Here is a 19,710-nt window from a genome sequence, read left to right on the forward strand (position 1 = left end):
TTACTGGTCTAAATTATATGTTTGATTTCCTTCAGTTGTTTGTTGATGACGACTTTCATGCTTTATTTAAATGAGTATTTCTGTTAAATTTTATAAAGACTGTTACACGCAGTAACAATTTAGAATTATCTCTTTTGTGAAAATTCCTGCCTTTGTTGGTGTGTAAATATCTTTTCATTTTCATTGGTTTTGTGAAAATTCCTGTCTATGTTGGTGTAGCTAATTATTGCTGTTTATACTTAATTAATCTTCTTTTTGTTCGAAAGTACGATACAAATAATGTTATCGTCATTGTCAATAATTCTGTCATGACAGAATGGATTTTCAAATTACTTGACATAATCATTTAACATTACTATTCGGCGTGTCGCACGCAAGTCAAAGTCACAATAAGCGGTCAAACATTTTAGGTTAGTTCTTTTTTTCTGTCCCTAAGATTGAACGTATCTTGGTATAAATACTCGTCATGTTATGAAAAACGGTTTTCAGTGTATATTAGCTGTTGCATGATTGATACGTTAATACCATTTTACAACATCTTTCTAAGTATATGCTGCCTCTATTCAGTTGGATATGCACTCAACCAATCGAAATAAATCACGTACATCATCAACATGATGCGAACATGGCATATTGTCGGGGCTTCTATGTCCAGTCGTTTTTCCTGGTTGTCTACGAAATGTTACAACTTCAGAACATTATGTGCTCTTTAAAATGAAACGTTGAATAAATCACCATATTTGGGTGGACAAGGGCATTTTATCGAAACAGTTATGTCCAATAATTGTACTAGAGTTGTTACCCTTAAAAAAGCCGCCCTTTACTCATCTCATACAGTTTCAATAAAAATTTTAGGAAAAGCAACATTTTCTTGGAGAATCTCAAGTAGTTTGAGATTATTTGCCTTGTAGAATGCCTTACTAAAGCTAAGGAGAATAAGGTCATTTTGGTTGCCAAAGGTGATGTTGTTATCAAGTTAGTTCAATAGCTTTTATGTTTTGAGATTACAAAGAAGATTTACAAACCAGATTTGCTGAGATAGAGATGTCAGGCATCTGAGAATACGCAGAATCTTGCAGAGGAGATAAATATCGTATTGTTTGAATGAATGTTTGCTTCAAGGATAGTGGGGCCTTGCTAGAGAAAACTCAGTGAAACTGTATATTAAGTATGTTAATTCGATTTGTCTATGGTCTTAGTTTTTAGACAGCCTGATGTTTGGTCTTTGAGAAGGGAGACGCTTTATGAGTCCTGTTTTGGGGTTTTAATTACTGTGCATAATTTTAGAAGAAAAGGTATTTTGTGTGTCTGTCTTATCAGAAGCAGTAATTTCAAGAATGTTTTCTATGTATGAATAGATTAATATAGGATTGATTTATATTAGTTTTAACGAGACCCTTTACTTTCTTAAATTCATTCTACTGCGTATGGTTGAATTTTGTCTTTACTTTTCTGGTCAGGCCTCTTATTACGCAGGGCAATGTTTTTGCTTCAGATTTGTTTTTGAGATATGCCCATCATGAGACCTATAGCTGAAAGAGAGTCAGGATTTAGTATTACTTCTTCGCTTGATGCATGTATATGTAGAACTTTCTTAAACTCGGGCCAGTTTGCTTTATTGAAAAGGTAATAGATTCCGGGTAGCTGGACGTGCATAGATCATATCATAATCAGATATACTGGAAATAATTTCAACTTTGTCAACTAGAGGGTAATTCGAGGTCGAGAATATTTTGGTTTTGGATATATTTAGTAGATAGATTTAGTAAACATCCGTGTCAGACTATGATTATCCAAGATCTTCAGAACTAGTCTTAGACTATACTGGTTCTACAGCCTGGTTTGAAGAAGGGAGTAAGTTCTAGATTTTGTAAAACTTTTGGGAGGAAATTTCCCAGAATAATTTTATTGCCTTTAAGGTAGAGGACAAGATCTAGCCACGGACTTTTTTTCAAATTCTATGAGACGTATGTGCTATGTAGACAGGTTAACTGCTTTAAATTTCTAGTTTTATTCAAATGATTCCACAATATCTGTTTAGTTTATGTTGTTCAGATGAAAGTCAGCTGTTATATATATTCCACCTACTTTAACTGAGGTCCTATCTCTGCAAAGGACTTGGGGGTGGGACGGGGAAATTCATTTTTGAGGGAAGACTCTGTATCAGATTCTATGTTATGACTACATCATGAACAACAATACTCAAAAACAGACAATTTATATATATTTAGGCTAAACCGAGCCATTTTTTTTCAAACTCTCTTCTCCCCACTTGTAGCTCTTTAGGTCCTTTAAATAACTTCTTTCGGTTTATTTGTGCGCTTAGAGCAAGGGAGGCTACTCTCATGGTAAAATGGCACTTGCAAAAAATGCAAAAAAGTAATTTTAGGTTTCCCTCAACTTAAGCAACATGGACTACGAATATAAACAGAAAACTGCACAAGAAAGGAAAAAAGTTGAAGATTTATTTGATTATGAAGGTTGCAAAGTTGGCAGAGGAACCTACGGAAGTGTTTACAAGGCTAAAAGCAAGGATAGGTCAGACTCACTCACTCAGTGATATTTTGTTTACAAAAAATGATGAAAAATAACGGGTTTTTCTTTCAAAGCATATGTCTTTTTCCAAAAATGAATGAGCATTCAATTATAATAGAAACCAGGTTTTAGTATTTTTTAACAGTATACCTAATAGGGTAAATAGAATGACCGGAAAGCACCGGATAGCACCGAAATACCGGAAAGCACTCAAATTTCTTATAAAAAACATACAAGGGATGTTCTGGGCGAGTTTTCAATGGTTTAAATCGATTAATTATTGAAAAAAAAAAATATAATTTGATAAAATGTTGACCAATTAACTTGCTTGTATCAGGATAGTATGATAGTTAATCATCTTTGATTAAATTAACACCTCTGTAAGGCCGCTAAACCGTTAATCATTGATTAGATTAACACTTGTTATACTATTGCTAGATCTACTTGTTTTTATTAATTCTAATGGTTATCGTTAATTTTATTTATCAATGTTTCTTATCAAGTACACAGAATAATGAATTAATATTTCTTATAAAGTACTTATATTTATGAATTAAAAATCTTAAGTAATAATAGTTCTGATCCTGCTGACGTTGTGTGTGCTTTCCGGTGATCTCGAGTGAATATTGAGTTTATTAAGTCTGTTTCTTGCTCGTTTTTTTCGTGTTTATTTCTTGTGTTTATAGGGGTTTTTTTTAAATTAAAGTTTCTTATCAGGTTATCAGGTATTCTAATGATGAATTAACTGTCTAACTTTATAAATAAAGCGTGTTATTTTTAACATTACATATCTTAAGTAATATATTGTGATGTCTTATGTGCTTTCCGGTGATCTAGAAATGTTTAATAGTCAGTAAAAGTGAGTTCATATAGGTCTGTTTTTGCTACATATAATCCAGATATTGAAAACTAAAATATAAATATAAAAACACATTTATTTTATTTTATTTTATTTTTTATTCAATTTCTACAAAAACACTTCTGTTAGTGTTTTCCGGTTTCAGATGTTATGTTTTTATGAACTGCTTTTCGACAGCTTGGGGAATATGGTTTACTCACATAGACCCAACGTAATTGCATCATTTACATATTTTTTGGCATCATTATTATATATCTTAAATATTTCTCACATTACTTTATCTAACGTTTTTTATTTTTTTTTAAATTCTGACCGAAAAGCACTACTCAGATGAACATAGTCACATCATCAATATGATCAAATATAAATCTATGTGAAACAGATTACTTAATAAATAAGTAAAACCACTTAAAAGCATGTAGAAAGATAAAATTGCACTATATTTCTAACAGAAATATATATATTTCTTCTTTTTTCACTGACCGGAAAGCACTTGCTAATTGTCAATTATCATACTATCCTGATACAAGCAAGTTAATTGGTCAAAATTTTATCAGATTATACGTATTTTTCAATAATAAATCGATTTAAACCATTGAAAACTCGCCCAGAACATCCCTTATATGTTTTTTATACGAAATTTGAGTGCTTTCCGGTGTTTCGGTGCTATCCAGTGCTTTCCGGTCATTCTATTCACCGTACCTAATATGAACTTAGGTTCTACCTAGAAGGCAGAGCTCCCTTGAAAAATCACCAGTGCCCCTTGAAAAATAAAGGAGTGCTGCTGGATTATCTGGATCCGTTTTAGGAAGTTTATGTTCATTAAGATTTATTAAAATTTTAAGAATTGATGATAATTCATTATTTCTGAATGAATGTTTTAGAATGCATTAAGATTAAATCTTGACATGCGAAAACTCTACAAATATGCTATATACGAACTAAAGAAAGTTACGGTTCTTTTTAGAAGGAAGAATGTGTCCAACTTTAAGGCAAAAATACTGCTATGATAGACGTCTGGTATGGGAAAATGAAAATGAAAATCATCTACACGTAAAAAGCTTGTTTAAAATCCAAAAGACTAGCCATCTTTAAAAGTTAGTGATGAGAATTTTACCCAGAGAAAATCACTGTTTGCCGAAATTCTCGAAAACTCCTGTTTTATTTACTGAACTGAAAGTTAACAGTCTATGACATTTTATGGTTAATCTTTTAGCACTGCTGGTATAGAATATGAATGGTAGTAGGAGCCTTTTTGATGTTTATTGATAATTCATAGGCAATAGTTTTTTTCCTAGTAATAAACTCTGGTCTGACAGTGTTCCCACTGGCATTTAAAGTTGGGGGTGAAAACTGATGTTTTCTTGCACTTTTGCACCCCCTCACTAAGAGATATATAACAGCTGTCTCCAAAACTGGGGGTGCAAAGTACCATTCTGGGGGTGAAAAACTCCCATTTGGGGGGTTCTGGGAACATTGTGGTCAGTGATTTTTAAGCTTGTGGGTGAAATATATGTTAACGGGGAGAAGAGCATTATGTGCTTTTCACAGTTCAATGCCTGTATATTTTGTTCCCAAAACCTTTTTTAAAAATAAGTTTTATCTACAGACAGTACATTGGAACCTGACACCACTAACAAAACACTTGTTAAGTTTCACATGAATGACTTTATTTTTTACAATGCTTTCAAAACTCATAATAAATGAATAAATACAAAAGAAACTGAAATTAAAAAAAATGCATTTGGTGAGAACTCCCGACTTCTGGTTTTTAACGCGAACTCGCTAACCACTGCACCAATGTGGAAGTATGACGTCATCAACTCAAATATAAGTATATATAATAAATTTCGGTTATGGAAGCGTGACGAAAATCGTTTCGCATTGAAATTATTGTATTTTATCTTTTTTTCTTCATAGAAAATGTATTTAGCACTAAATTCTTATTATCAGACGCTCATTTACATTTTTATTCAACGTTCAAAGCAGTAAGCGAAACGCTTTTGTCAACCGTAAACAGCAAGCGTCTACTGACGTCTTACTGATTAATTACTATGAGCATTGTGTGCTGGAAGAAACCCGAACAACACCGATTCCAAAAAAGTACCACGAATTTTCAACTCGATAGTAATTCTTTACACAGTTTTATTCATTTTGTTTTTCACACGTTTAACCGTAATGCGACGCTGTCGGCGCCGCTTCGCAGCGCCTGTAGCTCTTCTAATAACTTTATTTTTATCAAATGAAGTCCTGAAAACAGAGCCCAGTGGACGCATTGGTCGAGAGGGCTAAGACGCTTTCCTATGGAGGTGAAGGCCCCTGGTTAGAATCCTGGCTACTCCGATTGCGGTGTGGCCTTGGGCAAGGCACTTTTTCACGATTGCCTCAGTCGACCCAGCAGAAAAGCTCTATAGAGCTTATGTTAATTGTTTAAGCAAGTGGCGGTAAATAAAACTTACCTTTACCATGGTGACCTTTGCCACTTGAGCCAAATTATTGGTGAATTTGCGATAATAGTGGCTCATAAAAATCACAAGTGGCGAAAATGGAAATTTCTACATATATGTTTGTTCTGAATCATGATCTTTCTACAATTTTGAGTGGTTCGGATAAATTGCTTTCAATTCGTGTTATGAAAAAATGATATTAAGCAGTCTGCGATTTATTGACCATATCGACATTATAGGATAAATCCTGTCTTCCGGTATTTCCGTAAATAGGGTCAGTGGGGCTGGCGAGATTAACCAATATAAAGACCGTGTACAATATTAGCGATTATTTTTGCCAGAAGATAAGGATTTAGGATTAATATATAGGAAAGTTCTTACTTTCTCACAGTGAAAATATTTTACGACCTCAGCAACAAAATTTTTGTAAAAATAATTTGTTGACATTGAAAAATGCGAATAATTTCACACCTTCGGTATAGAGTGTAGAATAAGATAAAATTTCAAAAATAAAGTAAACTTTGAGAATATTTTTGCTACATCTTAATTTCAACAAAGTTTTATGATAATCTGCAATACTTTTTTACTCATTTTCTTTGTTTAAACCTTGAAAAAAGGATAATCTAAACACTACCACAGGGCCTCCGCTGTCAATCGCCAGTGTCGCCATTTGCGATAATTTTAAGAATTTGGCGCTAATTTTTCCGAACTGGCTAAAATAAGTGGCACATGTTTTTTTCCTCGGCATTTGTTTCTTGGTATAAACAGTATTTATTAGATATATCATGTACATAAATATATACAGTAACATTTACAATCAAAATGATGTAAAGGAAATAGAAATTTGTTTCTTCTGTAGTGATATAAGCGGCCCAGTAATTGGTTCCCGATACACGTGTTTACCTAGGCGCTGGTAGTAAATAAAATCGATAACCAGTCTAGGCGGTGTATTTGACAACTCGATTATTGAAGTTGTTTGACACTTTGAGAAGATAATTGCGTAATAATGTGTGAATTGATGATTAATCAGTAATCAAAACATTTGCCAGCTTGTATGTTTGACCTCTGCCGAGAATTCACCAAAATAAACGCTGATTACGATGAACTTTATGTGTTGTAATTTTTACAAAAAAGATCGACATGTTTGTGGCATGCAGTTGTATGACTGACAAGTTTTAAATAAGTACGAAAGATACATTTAATTTGTTACTTTTTGCAAATATATCAATTAATTTTGTAATTCCTCAGTTCATAAAATATTTTAATGATGGATCCGAACACAAAAACACAACAGCCTCAAATTGTATCCTGGACCTGGTTAATTTCTTTGAAAATATTTATGTTCAGAAACTGGAAGATATCACTTGCTACCATGGCTTCATAAAAATCATTAGACGAGTGTTCAACTCGACCTTCTAAAATAGAAAAAAATCCAAATTTTCCTTTCTGAAAATAAATGAGTCCTGAAATATTGGTAATTCTGACATGGATAGATACGATTCTTAATATCCAGCTACAAACTGAATTTACTTCTCCAATAAACTAATACACCTTCAAAAGTTGTTATTATTCCTAATGAAATTATTTACAATATTTTATTTGTCTATGCACACTATGAAAGCTAAGAGAAATAAAAGTGGCTCAGAACTTTGGCTCAAAAATGGCTCTAAAGTGGCTCCATCTTTTTCAAATTGGCGAAAAGGTTGGCGACAAGTATAAAAAAAACCCAGAGGAGGCCCTGCTACCATTATGTTGCATAAAAATGGCCGATACCCCCCTCACCGTAAAACCGGGAACGGGTGTTTATTGGAGGTTAATACCGGAAAACGGGATTTATCCTATAATGACGATATCGAGAATGCAACCGTGATAAGTTATACGTGTAATAAACATTTTGACACATGAGTTGCAGTTTGCATTTGCAATCAATTACCAGATAAATTACTGAGTAAGGAATAAGCACTTACTACTTTGTTTTAATTACTGCTGATTGTGTTACCATGCATGTATAGCAGGTAACATACTTTTTACATAGATGGCTTAATTTTTCATGGCACTGATATAACATGGACAGGGTTATCATTGACAAACATTGTTCACTCAACAATTTCACTCAATAAATAGATTGTTTCCCTTGTATAAAAAGGGCTTAGGGTAAGTTTTTAGAACTGTGAATATGTGTAAGCATTTGATCAGCTCAGTTGGTAAGGAACTCGCCCTGAAAAAGAGGGTCATTGGTTTGATATCCAGACAGACTACACATTTTTCGCATCACTCAGTGGTCTCGTAAACCTGTGGGAAATTTTACAGGTACAGAAGGAAACTCTTCTTTAGTCAGATATTGTCTGGCTGTTTTTCTGTGAAAATAATGACTATTCTTAATACTTCAATATTGATAGTAGTGTTTTTCTGTTGTTTCAGTTCTGATGGGAAAGAATATGCATTGAAGCAAATTGAAGGGACGGGAATCTCAATGTCTGCATGCAGAGAAATAGCTGTAAGACTTTCTCCTTATTTGTAATGTTTCAGTAAAAATATTAGCATTCACATTTTAGTTTATGACTGTTAACCCTGACTCACTTGGAGTTAAGTTTACAGTGATAGATTTAATTTTCTTTATTTTTACAAGTTGCCTCCACTGAATTCAACTTGCCGAGATAAGTACTTAAAGTAGTATAGAAGTCACTTTGAATTTATTTAAGTTATACATGTTTTGACATGAATACGATGTCAATTTAACAACAGGTTTTCGCCAGCCACACCTGTTCACAAATGATTTAATACTTAGAGAAGTTGTTGTAAACTTGCAACCATACTAGCACTTTTGACATGCCTTGCTGGTTTTGGAACGAAAGTATCCCAGAAAACATGAAACAACTGGAGGAAAAAAATATCCTTGGTTTAAGTTACATATAATTAGAACTAAAAATTATAATACACACATGTTTACCTTGCTTACGGGCATGTAGAAAGATAGTCAAACCTGGTTAATGATATATGCTGTAACAGTAAGCTTTTTTCATCCAGTACCATTTAGCCGCAAGAAAAAACAAATACTGGTACTCATTTGTTTGTGCGAGATTGGTGAAATAACCAAATGGTTTTAGTAAATACCCAATTACTTTTGAAAAGCCTTGGTAATGATATTATTTTTACCCAATTCAGATTTCCAATTCCCAGTTCAGACAAAAAGTGATTGGTAAATACCCAATTCCACCAAAAGCTTATCTGGAGCTCTGAAAATTTTGATATTTTACTACTTACTAGTTGTCTTGGCCCTGGTGAGACAAAGTTTTTCTAGACAGAAAGGATTAATTTTCACCTGCCACTTTGTTTGTTATCTTCTCATATTTCACATTATCAGTTTGAGTTTACTTTCAGTTGCTGAGGGAGTTAAAGCATCCAAATGTAATAAGTTTACAGAAAGTATTCCTATCTCACACAGACAGAAAAGTATGGCTGCTGTTTGACTATGCAGAACATGATCTATGGGTGAGTACTCTTTTTGATTAGCTTAGTGCACACTGATGAAAGAAATTAAAACATCGAATAAAACACTATTTCTAGTGATGTGCTAGTTAATCATACTGTTGATGAATCATATTCATGATGTGATTGTCGGCAAAGTTTTTTCATCTTTGAGAAATTTTGACATTTTAATAATTCCTAAATTTGGTAAAATTGTCTGTCACTTTATCAGTTATCAACGTGCCTTTAAATTAATTTGTAATTAGACTGAATTATGCAATTGACAATGCCTGGACATTGTTTCAAAACTACCAAAATAACTGGAATTATTGCCCCAAATCAAAATATTTACTTTGTTCTTCATATTTTGGCCAGAATTGATACATTTGACTTTGTACATGTATTATCATCTATTGGGCATTTTTGTACTGATTTATCTATGCAGACGTTTTGATGAATTCCTAACATTGTTATTTTCTGCGTTATTATTAGAGTAGACATACTTAAAAAGTTTGTATACCTCATTTCAAAGCATAGAATACTTACCAGTAGGTCTGTTAAATTCATGTCATTTGCAACATACACACTGTAATATGGAAGAACAGTATTACACTTCTGGCAGATTTGACCAGTAGATTTAACTATTCAAAAGCATTACCGTTTCCTTATATCTGTCATTTTAAACCAGCAATGTTAATTCCAGTTCCCTGATTTTCTTGCAGCATATCATAAAATTTCATAGATCAGCGAAGGCAACAAAGAAACCTATCAGTGTGCCAAAGAACATGGTGAAATCCTTATTATATCAAATATTGGACGGTATACACTACCTCCATGCTAACTGGGTGCTACACAGAGATCTGGTAAGTGTATACTCTCAAAGTTGTTTTTAAATACCACATTTTAGGATAAAGCAAAAAAGTGGTTTTGAGCTCGATTGTACAAAGTATATGGAGAACTACCCTACTTGACCCAGTGTTGGCGTCCTTCCATGTCCATACCTTGGTTACAGTTTTGATGCACTTTCACGTCATCTCTGTTATTTCATTATGGAATTGCTTCAAACTTAAAATAGTCATTCCTCATTATAACCCACATCATATGACACAAGGGCCATTACACTTGCACTAATATTTTATGTTCAGGGTGAGCTATTAGTAGTATATGTAGATGGCCTGGCGTCCATCGTCTGTTGTCCATTGTCCTGCTTCAACATTTTTACTTAAACATTTGTTCAGATGAGGCACTTGGCCCCTTTTAGGGGCCGTTAGAGCCAAGAATAGAAATACCATTAGATAATTTCTTCTCATGGGCCGCTGGATGGATCTTCATCAAACTTGTGGTCCGAGAGCTCACGGACTTTTATTGCAACAATTGAGGCCAAAAGAAGTTTATACATTTTTGGAAACAATATTTCATATCCTCCATGAAAACCCATTTCTTAAGTGTCAAAGCCGTGCCTATCTATATTTTGTTCACTTATGTTTGTGATAGGGGAGGTAAAACTCACTTGTAAAAATTTAGGGGGTAGGGTAAAGTTTACGTCTACCAGTTTTTTCACTGTTTAATTACAGTAGCTATATGATTGTCAGTAAATGTATATATGTCAACCAATGTCAGCAAAAGAAATTCATCAAAAAGGAATGAAGGGCCAACTTGATATTTAAGGTCAAAGGTCAAATGTATGTACAAATCACAAAAATTGGCATATTTGAAATTTATTTTTATTCTTAAAAATTAGTTTGTTATCATAAGTCACTCAGCTTTATATATGTAATGTGTATATATCAGTCAAAGTCAGAAATGCAAATCTTATTGCAAAACGTCAAGGTCAACCCTGATAATTGAAGGTCAAAGTTCATTTTCATGCAAACATATGAAAAATGTTACATTTACTTTTTCTAACGTTTTTAATATGTATTCACATTGTTAGTCACTGAAGTTAATTCCTTTTAATGTCTGTATGTCAGGCAAAGTCAGCAGTACAAAGGTAACCCTAAAACTGCCAAGGGTAAAGCTTTTATCAAAGGTCAAAGGTCATTTTTTTGTGAAAAATTGCATGAATAGTTTCCTGTTTGAAATATAACAGCTATTTCTGATCATTATTTGTAATTGCTCGTAATTTATTTTAATGTATATATGTCCGACAATGTCAGTAATAAAGATATCGTCTAAAATCAGACAAGTTCAAATGTGATATTAAGGGTCAAAGGTCATTTTCAAATAAAAGAATGAAAAAATAGCTCTTTAAATTTTCTTCTTGTTAATGATATTTTGTTGATATTAATCAACAATATCAGTTCATTTTAATGTATAAAATGTAGGAGATGTCTGGTATGCATATATTATTTCAAAACATTCACGGTGAACCATAATTTTAAAGGTCAAAGGTAAAAAAATGAGTAAAATGTTGCAAAAATATCACCAATTTGTAATAATTTTTGTTGTTTAAAAGTATTTGTTTTGTCATTTTAGTAATTGATCGTTGTTCATTTTACTTAATATATGTCAGACAATGTCATGGAAGAGAAAATAAGTCAAGGTCAAACCTGGTATTGGAGGTCAGGGGTCACTTTTGTATAAAAAATCACAACCTTTACCAGATACTCATTACTTTGATCAAAAATAACTTGTTGTTATAATTCACTGTTAGCAATTTACTTTAAGATATACATGTCAAGCAAGGTCAGCAATATAGGTCTTAGCATTATAAGTCAAAGGCAAACCTATTATCAAAGGTTAAAGGTCAAATTTGTGTAAGAATTCGCAAAATAACAAGAATTTTGCAATGATTTTTGGTTGCGGGTTTATCCCGCTGCCGAAGTTAAAAGTGTATTTCTGACAATCAAAGCATCTTTATCTTATTCCGAATCACACCCAAAGATGTTCATGTGCTGCACAAATAGTCCCATTCATGACAGTGGGATGAATTATCAATGAACAAGCATTTCTTATTCAACCTGTATCCACTCACACTAACCATTTAGATATAAAAGATCTATCAATGATAAGGTATTCCAGCCCATGGGTACATCACAAGCTGAGTCAGGCAGAGTTCATTAAGGTATGAGGCACATTAAATTTGTTATTTGTTTTCATTCAGTTATATTCATTGACTGGCATTTAAACAGAAATAAATCTACCAAAAACCCGCAACCATCAGACATTTCAAGGCTTGATTCTTTATTGCGTAGGTTATTTCTGTCACTACTAGTAAAACTGATTAGTATTCATTTTAAAGTATATACACTGACAATATCTCTGTGAAAAAATAATGCAAAAAAAAGGTCAGGTCAAACCTGACATTAAAGGTCAATGTCATTTTCATGAAAAAAATTAAAAATACCGCATTTTTAATTTCTTCTTCGCTACAAATTATCTTGTCTTTTTTATTCATTGAAAATAGTTTGTCTTATGTTTATTGTAAATAAATGTCACAATGCAGATCTAATTTCAAAAGAGTGATTGGTAAAGCTTATATCAAAGGTAAAGGTGAATTCGCGTGAAAGATCGCAAAAATGCATTTTTGCAACTTTTCATTGTTTAAAGGTATTTTGGTCATTACCCAATATCTTATGGTCTTTCCCTTTGGGGTTTTCATACATGTTATATAGGGTCAAATTAAAACAATGGAGATATTATAAGACATGGATCTAGATCAGCCCTGATGGTAAAGTTTAAAATTCATTTTCGGGTAATAAATTCAAAAGTTTGCACTGTTATTTTGTTTCTTTGTTCAAACATATCTTGTTGTAACTTGATGTTAATTCATTTTAATGTTAGCCTTTACTTACTTACTTCCTTACTGCCTTCCATCTTCTTATGGCCGTTTTATAGTTTATAATTAGATGCGGGAATGAACTGCACCGTATTCTGCAGGTCGCTTATATCTCTCCATGGCTTGGTCTCAAATGGGATGTCTGTTGGCCAAACTTTCTGGCGTGCTTCTTCCAATAGGAACAGCTCTGAAGAAATGTGACCCGGGGTTTGTTTCCCCTGATCCGCACTGACATTTAGCTTCTCTGCAACTCCCACTTCTTCATATGTTTTCTCAGGCCACAGTCTTCAGTGCGCAGACACAAGGGCAGTTAATGGCTGTTAAGCTTGTGTAGACAGTCCTGATTTGGCAGGTAACCTTTCCCTTTATGTCTTTCCAGTCTGACGCAAAGCTGTCCTTCCACAGAGTCTGAGCTTCTCTGTATAAAGTTGGAGGGTGGGACTGTATTTGCCTGGTTGCTGTCTTTTTTTTGATTTTGTGCGCAGCTTCATTTCCCGCTATGCCCAATGTGCAGAATCTATCGAAATGCTATATTGTTTTCTCAGGCAGGAGATTGATGTTTTTCAACAGCTGTCTGATTAAGTTGTCTGACGAACCTGCTAGAGAGTCTGAAGAGCTGATTTGAGGTCTGTTAAGAATATATTGTCCCTTTTCTCCTCGCTCATACTGTTTGAGTGTCGCCGATTGAGGCTTGCATCTTGGATCGGTATTTGGAGCATCTCTTGCCGACTGTATGAGAGAGTATGAAGGAGGAAGCTGTCTGAAATTTGATGTGGGACCACCCCCAAACTTTCTGAACTGCCTTTCCCCTGATCCTTTGGTATATTCTTGGATCCAAGAGTGTGCTGGGGTAGCGATTATTGATCATTTCTAGCGTAAGCGATTGTTGGTAAGCCTGTGTTGCTTTCCCTTCCTCTACTCCTGGGACCTCCAATCTGATCTTGGGGGCACATTGTCTGGGAACCCATTCATTAAGCTCGAGCGGCTCTGCCTCTTTGTCCAGTGCTGCTGCTTTCCCTTTTTGCAGTTTTTCTGACGATGTGGTTAAGACTCTGTCTTTTTAGTCTGTTCTTGGTTCTGCTCTCGAATTTTGAGTGGAGTGGGTGGGATGGTAGTCTCTTTTCCTTCTCTGCATGGGCAAAAGCTTTGTACTCTCGTCTTGTCTGTAATGGTTCAGGGTTGGCTGTCTTTTCGATTTATTTTATTGAGTTGTTTTCCTTCCCGGGATGGGTCCCCAGAACCTGAATTTAACCTTGCCCAGTTTATCTTTACTGGTTTTGGAAGCAGGGACCAATGAGGGTTTATGCGTACTCTGCTATGTACGTACGTTGCCTGTGTAGACTTGCAGAGGATCTTTGCATTTACTCCCCAACTTGTTCCAGCCAGTTTTTTTTTCATAATGGCGAGTTTTTTTGAAGGTCCTCTCCTTTGACCTTTTATGTCAGATTTGACCTTGACTAATTTTTAGCTCATCTGATTTTTTGAAAAAAAATGATGAGTTATTGTCATCACTTGAGCGGTTGTCGGCGTCGGCGTCGGTGTCGGCGTCGGCGTCTGCGTCGGCGTTGCCTGGTTAAGTTTTATGTTTAGGTCAGCTTTTCTCTTAAACTATCAAAGCTATTGCTTTGAAACTTGGAATACTTGTTCACAATCATAGCTGCCCCTGTATTAGCAAGAAACATAACTCCATCTTGCTTTGTGCAAGATTTATGGCCCCTTTTGTACTTAGAAAATATCAGATTTCTTGGTTAAGTTTTATGTTTAGGTCAACTTTTCTCCTAAACTATCAAAGCTATTGCTTTGAAACTTGGAATACTTGTTCACCATCATAAGCAGACCCTGTACATCAAGAAACATAACTCCATCTTGCCTTTTGCAAGAATTATTGCCCTTTTGGACTTAGAAAATCAGTTTTCTTGGTTAAGTTTTATGTTTAGGTCAGCTTTTACCCTAAACTATCAAAGCTATTGCTTTAAAAAACTTGCAAAAACTTGTTCACCATCATAGGCTGCCCCTGCACAGCAAGAAAATAACTCCATCCTGCTTTTTGCAAGATTTATGGCCCCTTTTGGACTTAGAAAATATCAGATTTCTTGGTTAAGTTTTATGTTTAGGTCAACTTTTTCTCTTTAAACTATCAAAGCTATTGCTTTGAAACTTGCAACACTTGTTCACCATCATAAGCTGACCCTGTACAGCAAGCAACATAACTCCATCCTGCTTTTTGCAATAATTATTGCCCCTTTTGGACTTAGAAAAATCATTTTCTTGGTTGAATATTATGTTTAAGTCAACTTTTCTCATAAACTATCAAAGCTATTGCTTTAAAACTTGCAACAGTTTTTCACCATCATAAGTGGACACTGTACATCAAGAAACATAACTCTATCCTGCTTTTTGCAAGAATGATGGCCCTTTTTAGACTTAGAAAATCATGGGTAGGACAATATTTCTATTATACAAAAAAAATCAGATGAGCGTCAGCACCCGCAAGGCGGTGCTCTTGTTTATTATTATTTCAAGAATGATATCATCTGTTATATATACTTTAAAATGAATAATAATTAGTTAATAGTTTTTAAATACCCTCAAAAAATAACGAAAAATCATTGCAAAAATACTAGTTTTTTGGCTAATTTTCACGCAGATTTGACCTTTGACCTTTGATAATAGGTTTGGCTTCACCTTATCTGGATAAGGCCTACATTCCTGACCTTGCTTGATATGTATACATTAAAATAAATTGCTAACAGAAAATTCTAACAAGGCTATTACTTTTTAACAAAGTAATGAGTAAGTATGCTACATTTTGATGTTTTACACAAAAATGACCCCTGACCTTTAATACCAGGTTCGACTTTGACGTATTTTCTCTTCCATGACATCGTCTGACATATATACAGTAAAATGAACAACGATCAGTTACTAACATGACAAAACAAATACTTTTAAACAATAAAAATTATTACAAACAGGTGATATTATTGCACATTTTATTCACTTTTTTGACCTTTGACCTTTGAAATTATGGTTGTCCTTGAATGTTTTGAAATAATATATCAGATATCACCTACTTTTTATACATAAAATGAACTGATATTGTTGATTAATATCGACAAAATATCATAAACAAGAAGAAAAGTTAAAGAGCTATTTTTCCATTCTTTTACTTGAAAATGACCTTTGACCCTTAATATCACATTTGAACTTGTCTAATTTAGACCATATCTTATTACTGACATTGTCGGACAAATATACATTAAAAAAAATTACGAGCAATTACAAATAATGATCAAAAATAGCTGTTATATTTCAAACAGGAAACTATTCATGCAATTTTTCACAAAACATTGACCTTTGACCTTTGATAAAAGCTTTACCCTTGGCAGATTTACGGTTACCATTGCACTGCTGACTTTGCCTGACATACAGACATTAAAAGGAATTAACTTCAGTGACTAACAATTTGAATACATATTAAAAACGTTAGAAAAAGTAAAACGTAACATTTTCATATGTTTGCATGAAAATGAACTTTGACCTTCAATTATCAGGGTTGACCTTGACGTTTTGCAATAAGATTTACATTTCTGACTTTGACTGATATATACACATTACATATATAAAGCTGAGTGACTTATGATAACAACTAATTTTTAAGAATAAAAATAAATTTCAAATATGACAATTTTTGTGATTTGTACATAAGTTTGACCTTTGACCTTAAATATCAAGTTGGCCCTTCATTCCTTTTGATGAATTTCTTTTTGCTGACATTGGTTGACATATATACATTTACTGACAATCATATAGCTACTGTAATTAAACAGTGAAAAAACTGGTAGACGTAAACTTTACCCTACCCCCTAAATTTTTACAAGTGAGTTTTACCTCCCCTATCACAAACATAAGTGAACAAAATATAGATAGGCACGGCTTTGACATTTAAGAAATGGGTTTTCATGGAGGATATGAAATATTGTTTCCAAAAATGTATAAACTTCTTTTGGCCTCAATTGTTGCAATAAAAGCCCGTGAGCTCTCGGACCATTGGTCTGTAGCATCATCGTAAGGTCCTCTCTCAAATTTGTTCAGTTGGGGGCAGTTAGCCCCTTTTAGGGCTGCTAAAGCTAGAAATAGAAATACCTTTAGACGCCTCTTCTCATGAAAAGCTTAATGGATCTTTATTAAACTTGGTCTGTAATATTATTATCTCTCAATTTTTAAGAAGTGAAAGCACTTGGTCCCATTTAGAGACCGCTAAAGCTGAAAATAGTAAAACATATAAACAAGTGATTCTCATGAAGTACTTAATGGATCTTGTTCAAAATTGGTATTTAGCATCATTATAAGGTCCTCTGGCAATTATATTCAAATGGGGAAACTTTGCCCCTTTAAGGGTGCGATTAGAGCTAGAAATAGTAAAACCTTTAAACAACTTCTTCTCAATGAACCATATAATTGATCTGCATCAGACTTGGTCTGTAGCATCATTTTAAGGTCCACTCCCAAATTTGTTTAAGTGTAGGTAGAAATAGAAAAATGATCAGAACTTGTTATATCACAGTGTACATAATCTGTTTGTAGAAGCCAGCTAACATCCTGGTGATGGGAGAGGGACAGGAGCGAGGCAGAGTTAAAATTGGTAAGCATCTTACGGCATATAAAACTCAGTTATTGGACATGAATTGTGTTCGAGACCAAATGACTGTAAATCTAATATTTTTGTCTGAATCTTAGTAGTAAATGATCTTTCGATCTAACTGGAATTTCAGGATTGCAGGTAAAATTCTACAGAATTAGTGATACAGTTTGGTTTTCAGTTTTTAAAATATTTGATATTTCACTGTTGAACAAAGTAAAGCTAATTCCATACAGTTACATAATTTGGATAATTTTTGCAAAGAATTAAATATATCTTATACTCAAAAATCTAAAACAGATGTGAATTTTAATAAGGATCATGTCAAAGAACACAATCAGCTGCAACTATCTTAACATAGTTGTTGAATTAGTCTTTTACCATCAGTTCTTGACTTCATCTTTCGGTTCTTTATATGTTAAAATGATGTAACCTCTCTTGAACACCTCTAAAACACATGCTTATTTAAACTTAAAGTTGAAATTTTAACCTTTATCATGCTGGACACGAGATATTCTGCCTTTGGACCAGTGTAGATCATGATCAGCCTGCATATCTGTGCAGTCTGATCATGATATGCACTGCACCATTCAGTCAGTATCTTTTTGGTAAGCACCCCTTTTAACAGTTAATGGTACTGTCCAAATTGAAAGATGGACAAGTTCATTATAGAAATTTAGCAGGGTAAGGGTTAACACATTACATTGATGTTTACAGCTGACATGGGTTTTGCACGGTTATTCAATGCTCCATTGAAGCCTCTTGCTGACCTTGATCCTGTGGTTGTAACATTCTGGTACAGAGCTCCAGAACTTTTACTTGGTGCTAGACATTATACTAAAGCTATTGGTAGGTTTGTTTGTTTTAGTGTGCTTTGAACAATATTTAAAGGTAGCCATTTAAACCTGTGCGTGAAGTTTCAGTTTTAAATTTGTTAATCTTTGCAGTTTAATCAGTGATTGTAAACACTTTCAGACTTAAACTTAGCTTGTTTGTTTACACACAGAATGATAATTTAATTTAAAACATGGAATGATATGACCTTGCATCCCCTATATTTAGGATTTCTGCTCAGAACTATTTGATTTCCTTCATGGTTCACCATCAATTTGAGACTCTTAAAGAAAAATGCAGACTTTGCAAAGCATTCATATCTACAGCTGAACAGAATATATTTAAAATGACTCATTTTTGCCAAATTATGTACAAAGAATTAGTGCCTGCAATACAGGAGCCAGAAAAAAACCTGAAGAAAAGCCCTCTAGGTGATATTTCACAGAGTGGACAAAATCTCTCTATTGTTTGGTAGGTTACCAGGAGAAATTGATCATTTTTAATATTCTATGTACAGTTTATTCTTAGATATATATTTTTTCAGATATATGGGCTATAGGTTGTATATTTGCGGAGTTGTTAACATCAGAACCTATATTTCACTGTCGACAAGAAGACATTAAAACCAGCAATCCCTACCATCACGACCAGCTAGATAGAATATTTAATGTTATGGGTTTTCCACAAGGTAATACATTGTTACAGTGACAATATCATATTAGATTTTTCTGTTTATTACCAAGCGTCAGCTTTCTCTTCAAGCAAAGACAGAACTAAATATCGGCACATGTCCAACCAAAACCAAAGAACAGAAATAAGGCTAAGAAACCATATGTGCAAAATATTCTGCTTGTCTTGGGTGACAGTTTTTTGTTCTATTTCTCATACATGAAGGGGGGATTTCTGAAGACAAATCCAGCTTAACAAGATGATCACTTGATAGTACTCTGCTTGATGGCATTAGTAATTACAACAAACATGTTATTGGCATCAAAATACTTTGCTGCAGGTCAGAGTCTTGATGTATGGAAGTATGCAGTTTGTTGTCAGACGATAAACAACTTTCTGACTACAAATCTGCTTTAACTAGATAATTAACAGCATAAGTAATTTTGCCTTCCTGGGATTTTGTCAACATTTGCCAGTA

The 19,710-nt window shown here is 33.9% G+C and overlaps 1 protein-coding gene across 2 annotated transcripts in view; it reads left to right on the forward strand.

Annotated features, from left to right (window-relative positions):
• The first annotated feature begins 2,342 nt into the window (after nucleotides 1–2,342).
• LOC123551688 (cyclin-dependent kinase 8-like) overlaps nucleotides 2,343–19,710 on the forward strand; it is a 33,904-nt gene continuing 16,536 nt past the window's right edge. For both annotated transcript variants that reach the window (XM_053541160.1, XM_053541161.1), the window contains exons 1-7: nucleotides 2,343–2,538; nucleotides 8,263–8,338; nucleotides 9,223–9,333; nucleotides 10,032–10,172; nucleotides 17,675–17,732; nucleotides 18,447–18,578; nucleotides 19,108–19,251. In XM_053541160.1, the coding sequence (XP_053397135.1) occupies nucleotides 2,411–2,538; nucleotides 8,263–8,338; nucleotides 9,223–9,333; nucleotides 10,032–10,172; nucleotides 17,675–17,732; nucleotides 18,447–18,578; nucleotides 19,108–19,251 (790 nt within the window). In that variant the 5' untranslated portion in view covers nucleotides 2,343–2,410. The remainder of the gene's footprint in view (nucleotides 2,539–8,262; nucleotides 8,339–9,222; nucleotides 9,334–10,031; nucleotides 10,173–17,674; nucleotides 17,733–18,446; nucleotides 18,579–19,107; nucleotides 19,252–19,710) is intronic.

This window comes from Mercenaria mercenaria, chromosome 4 (genome assembly GCF_021730395.1).
Source record: "Mercenaria mercenaria strain notata chromosome 4, MADL_Memer_1, whole genome shotgun sequence".
In the NCBI taxonomy this organism is placed as follows: domain Eukaryota; kingdom Metazoa; phylum Mollusca; class Bivalvia; order Venerida; family Veneridae; genus Mercenaria; species Mercenaria mercenaria.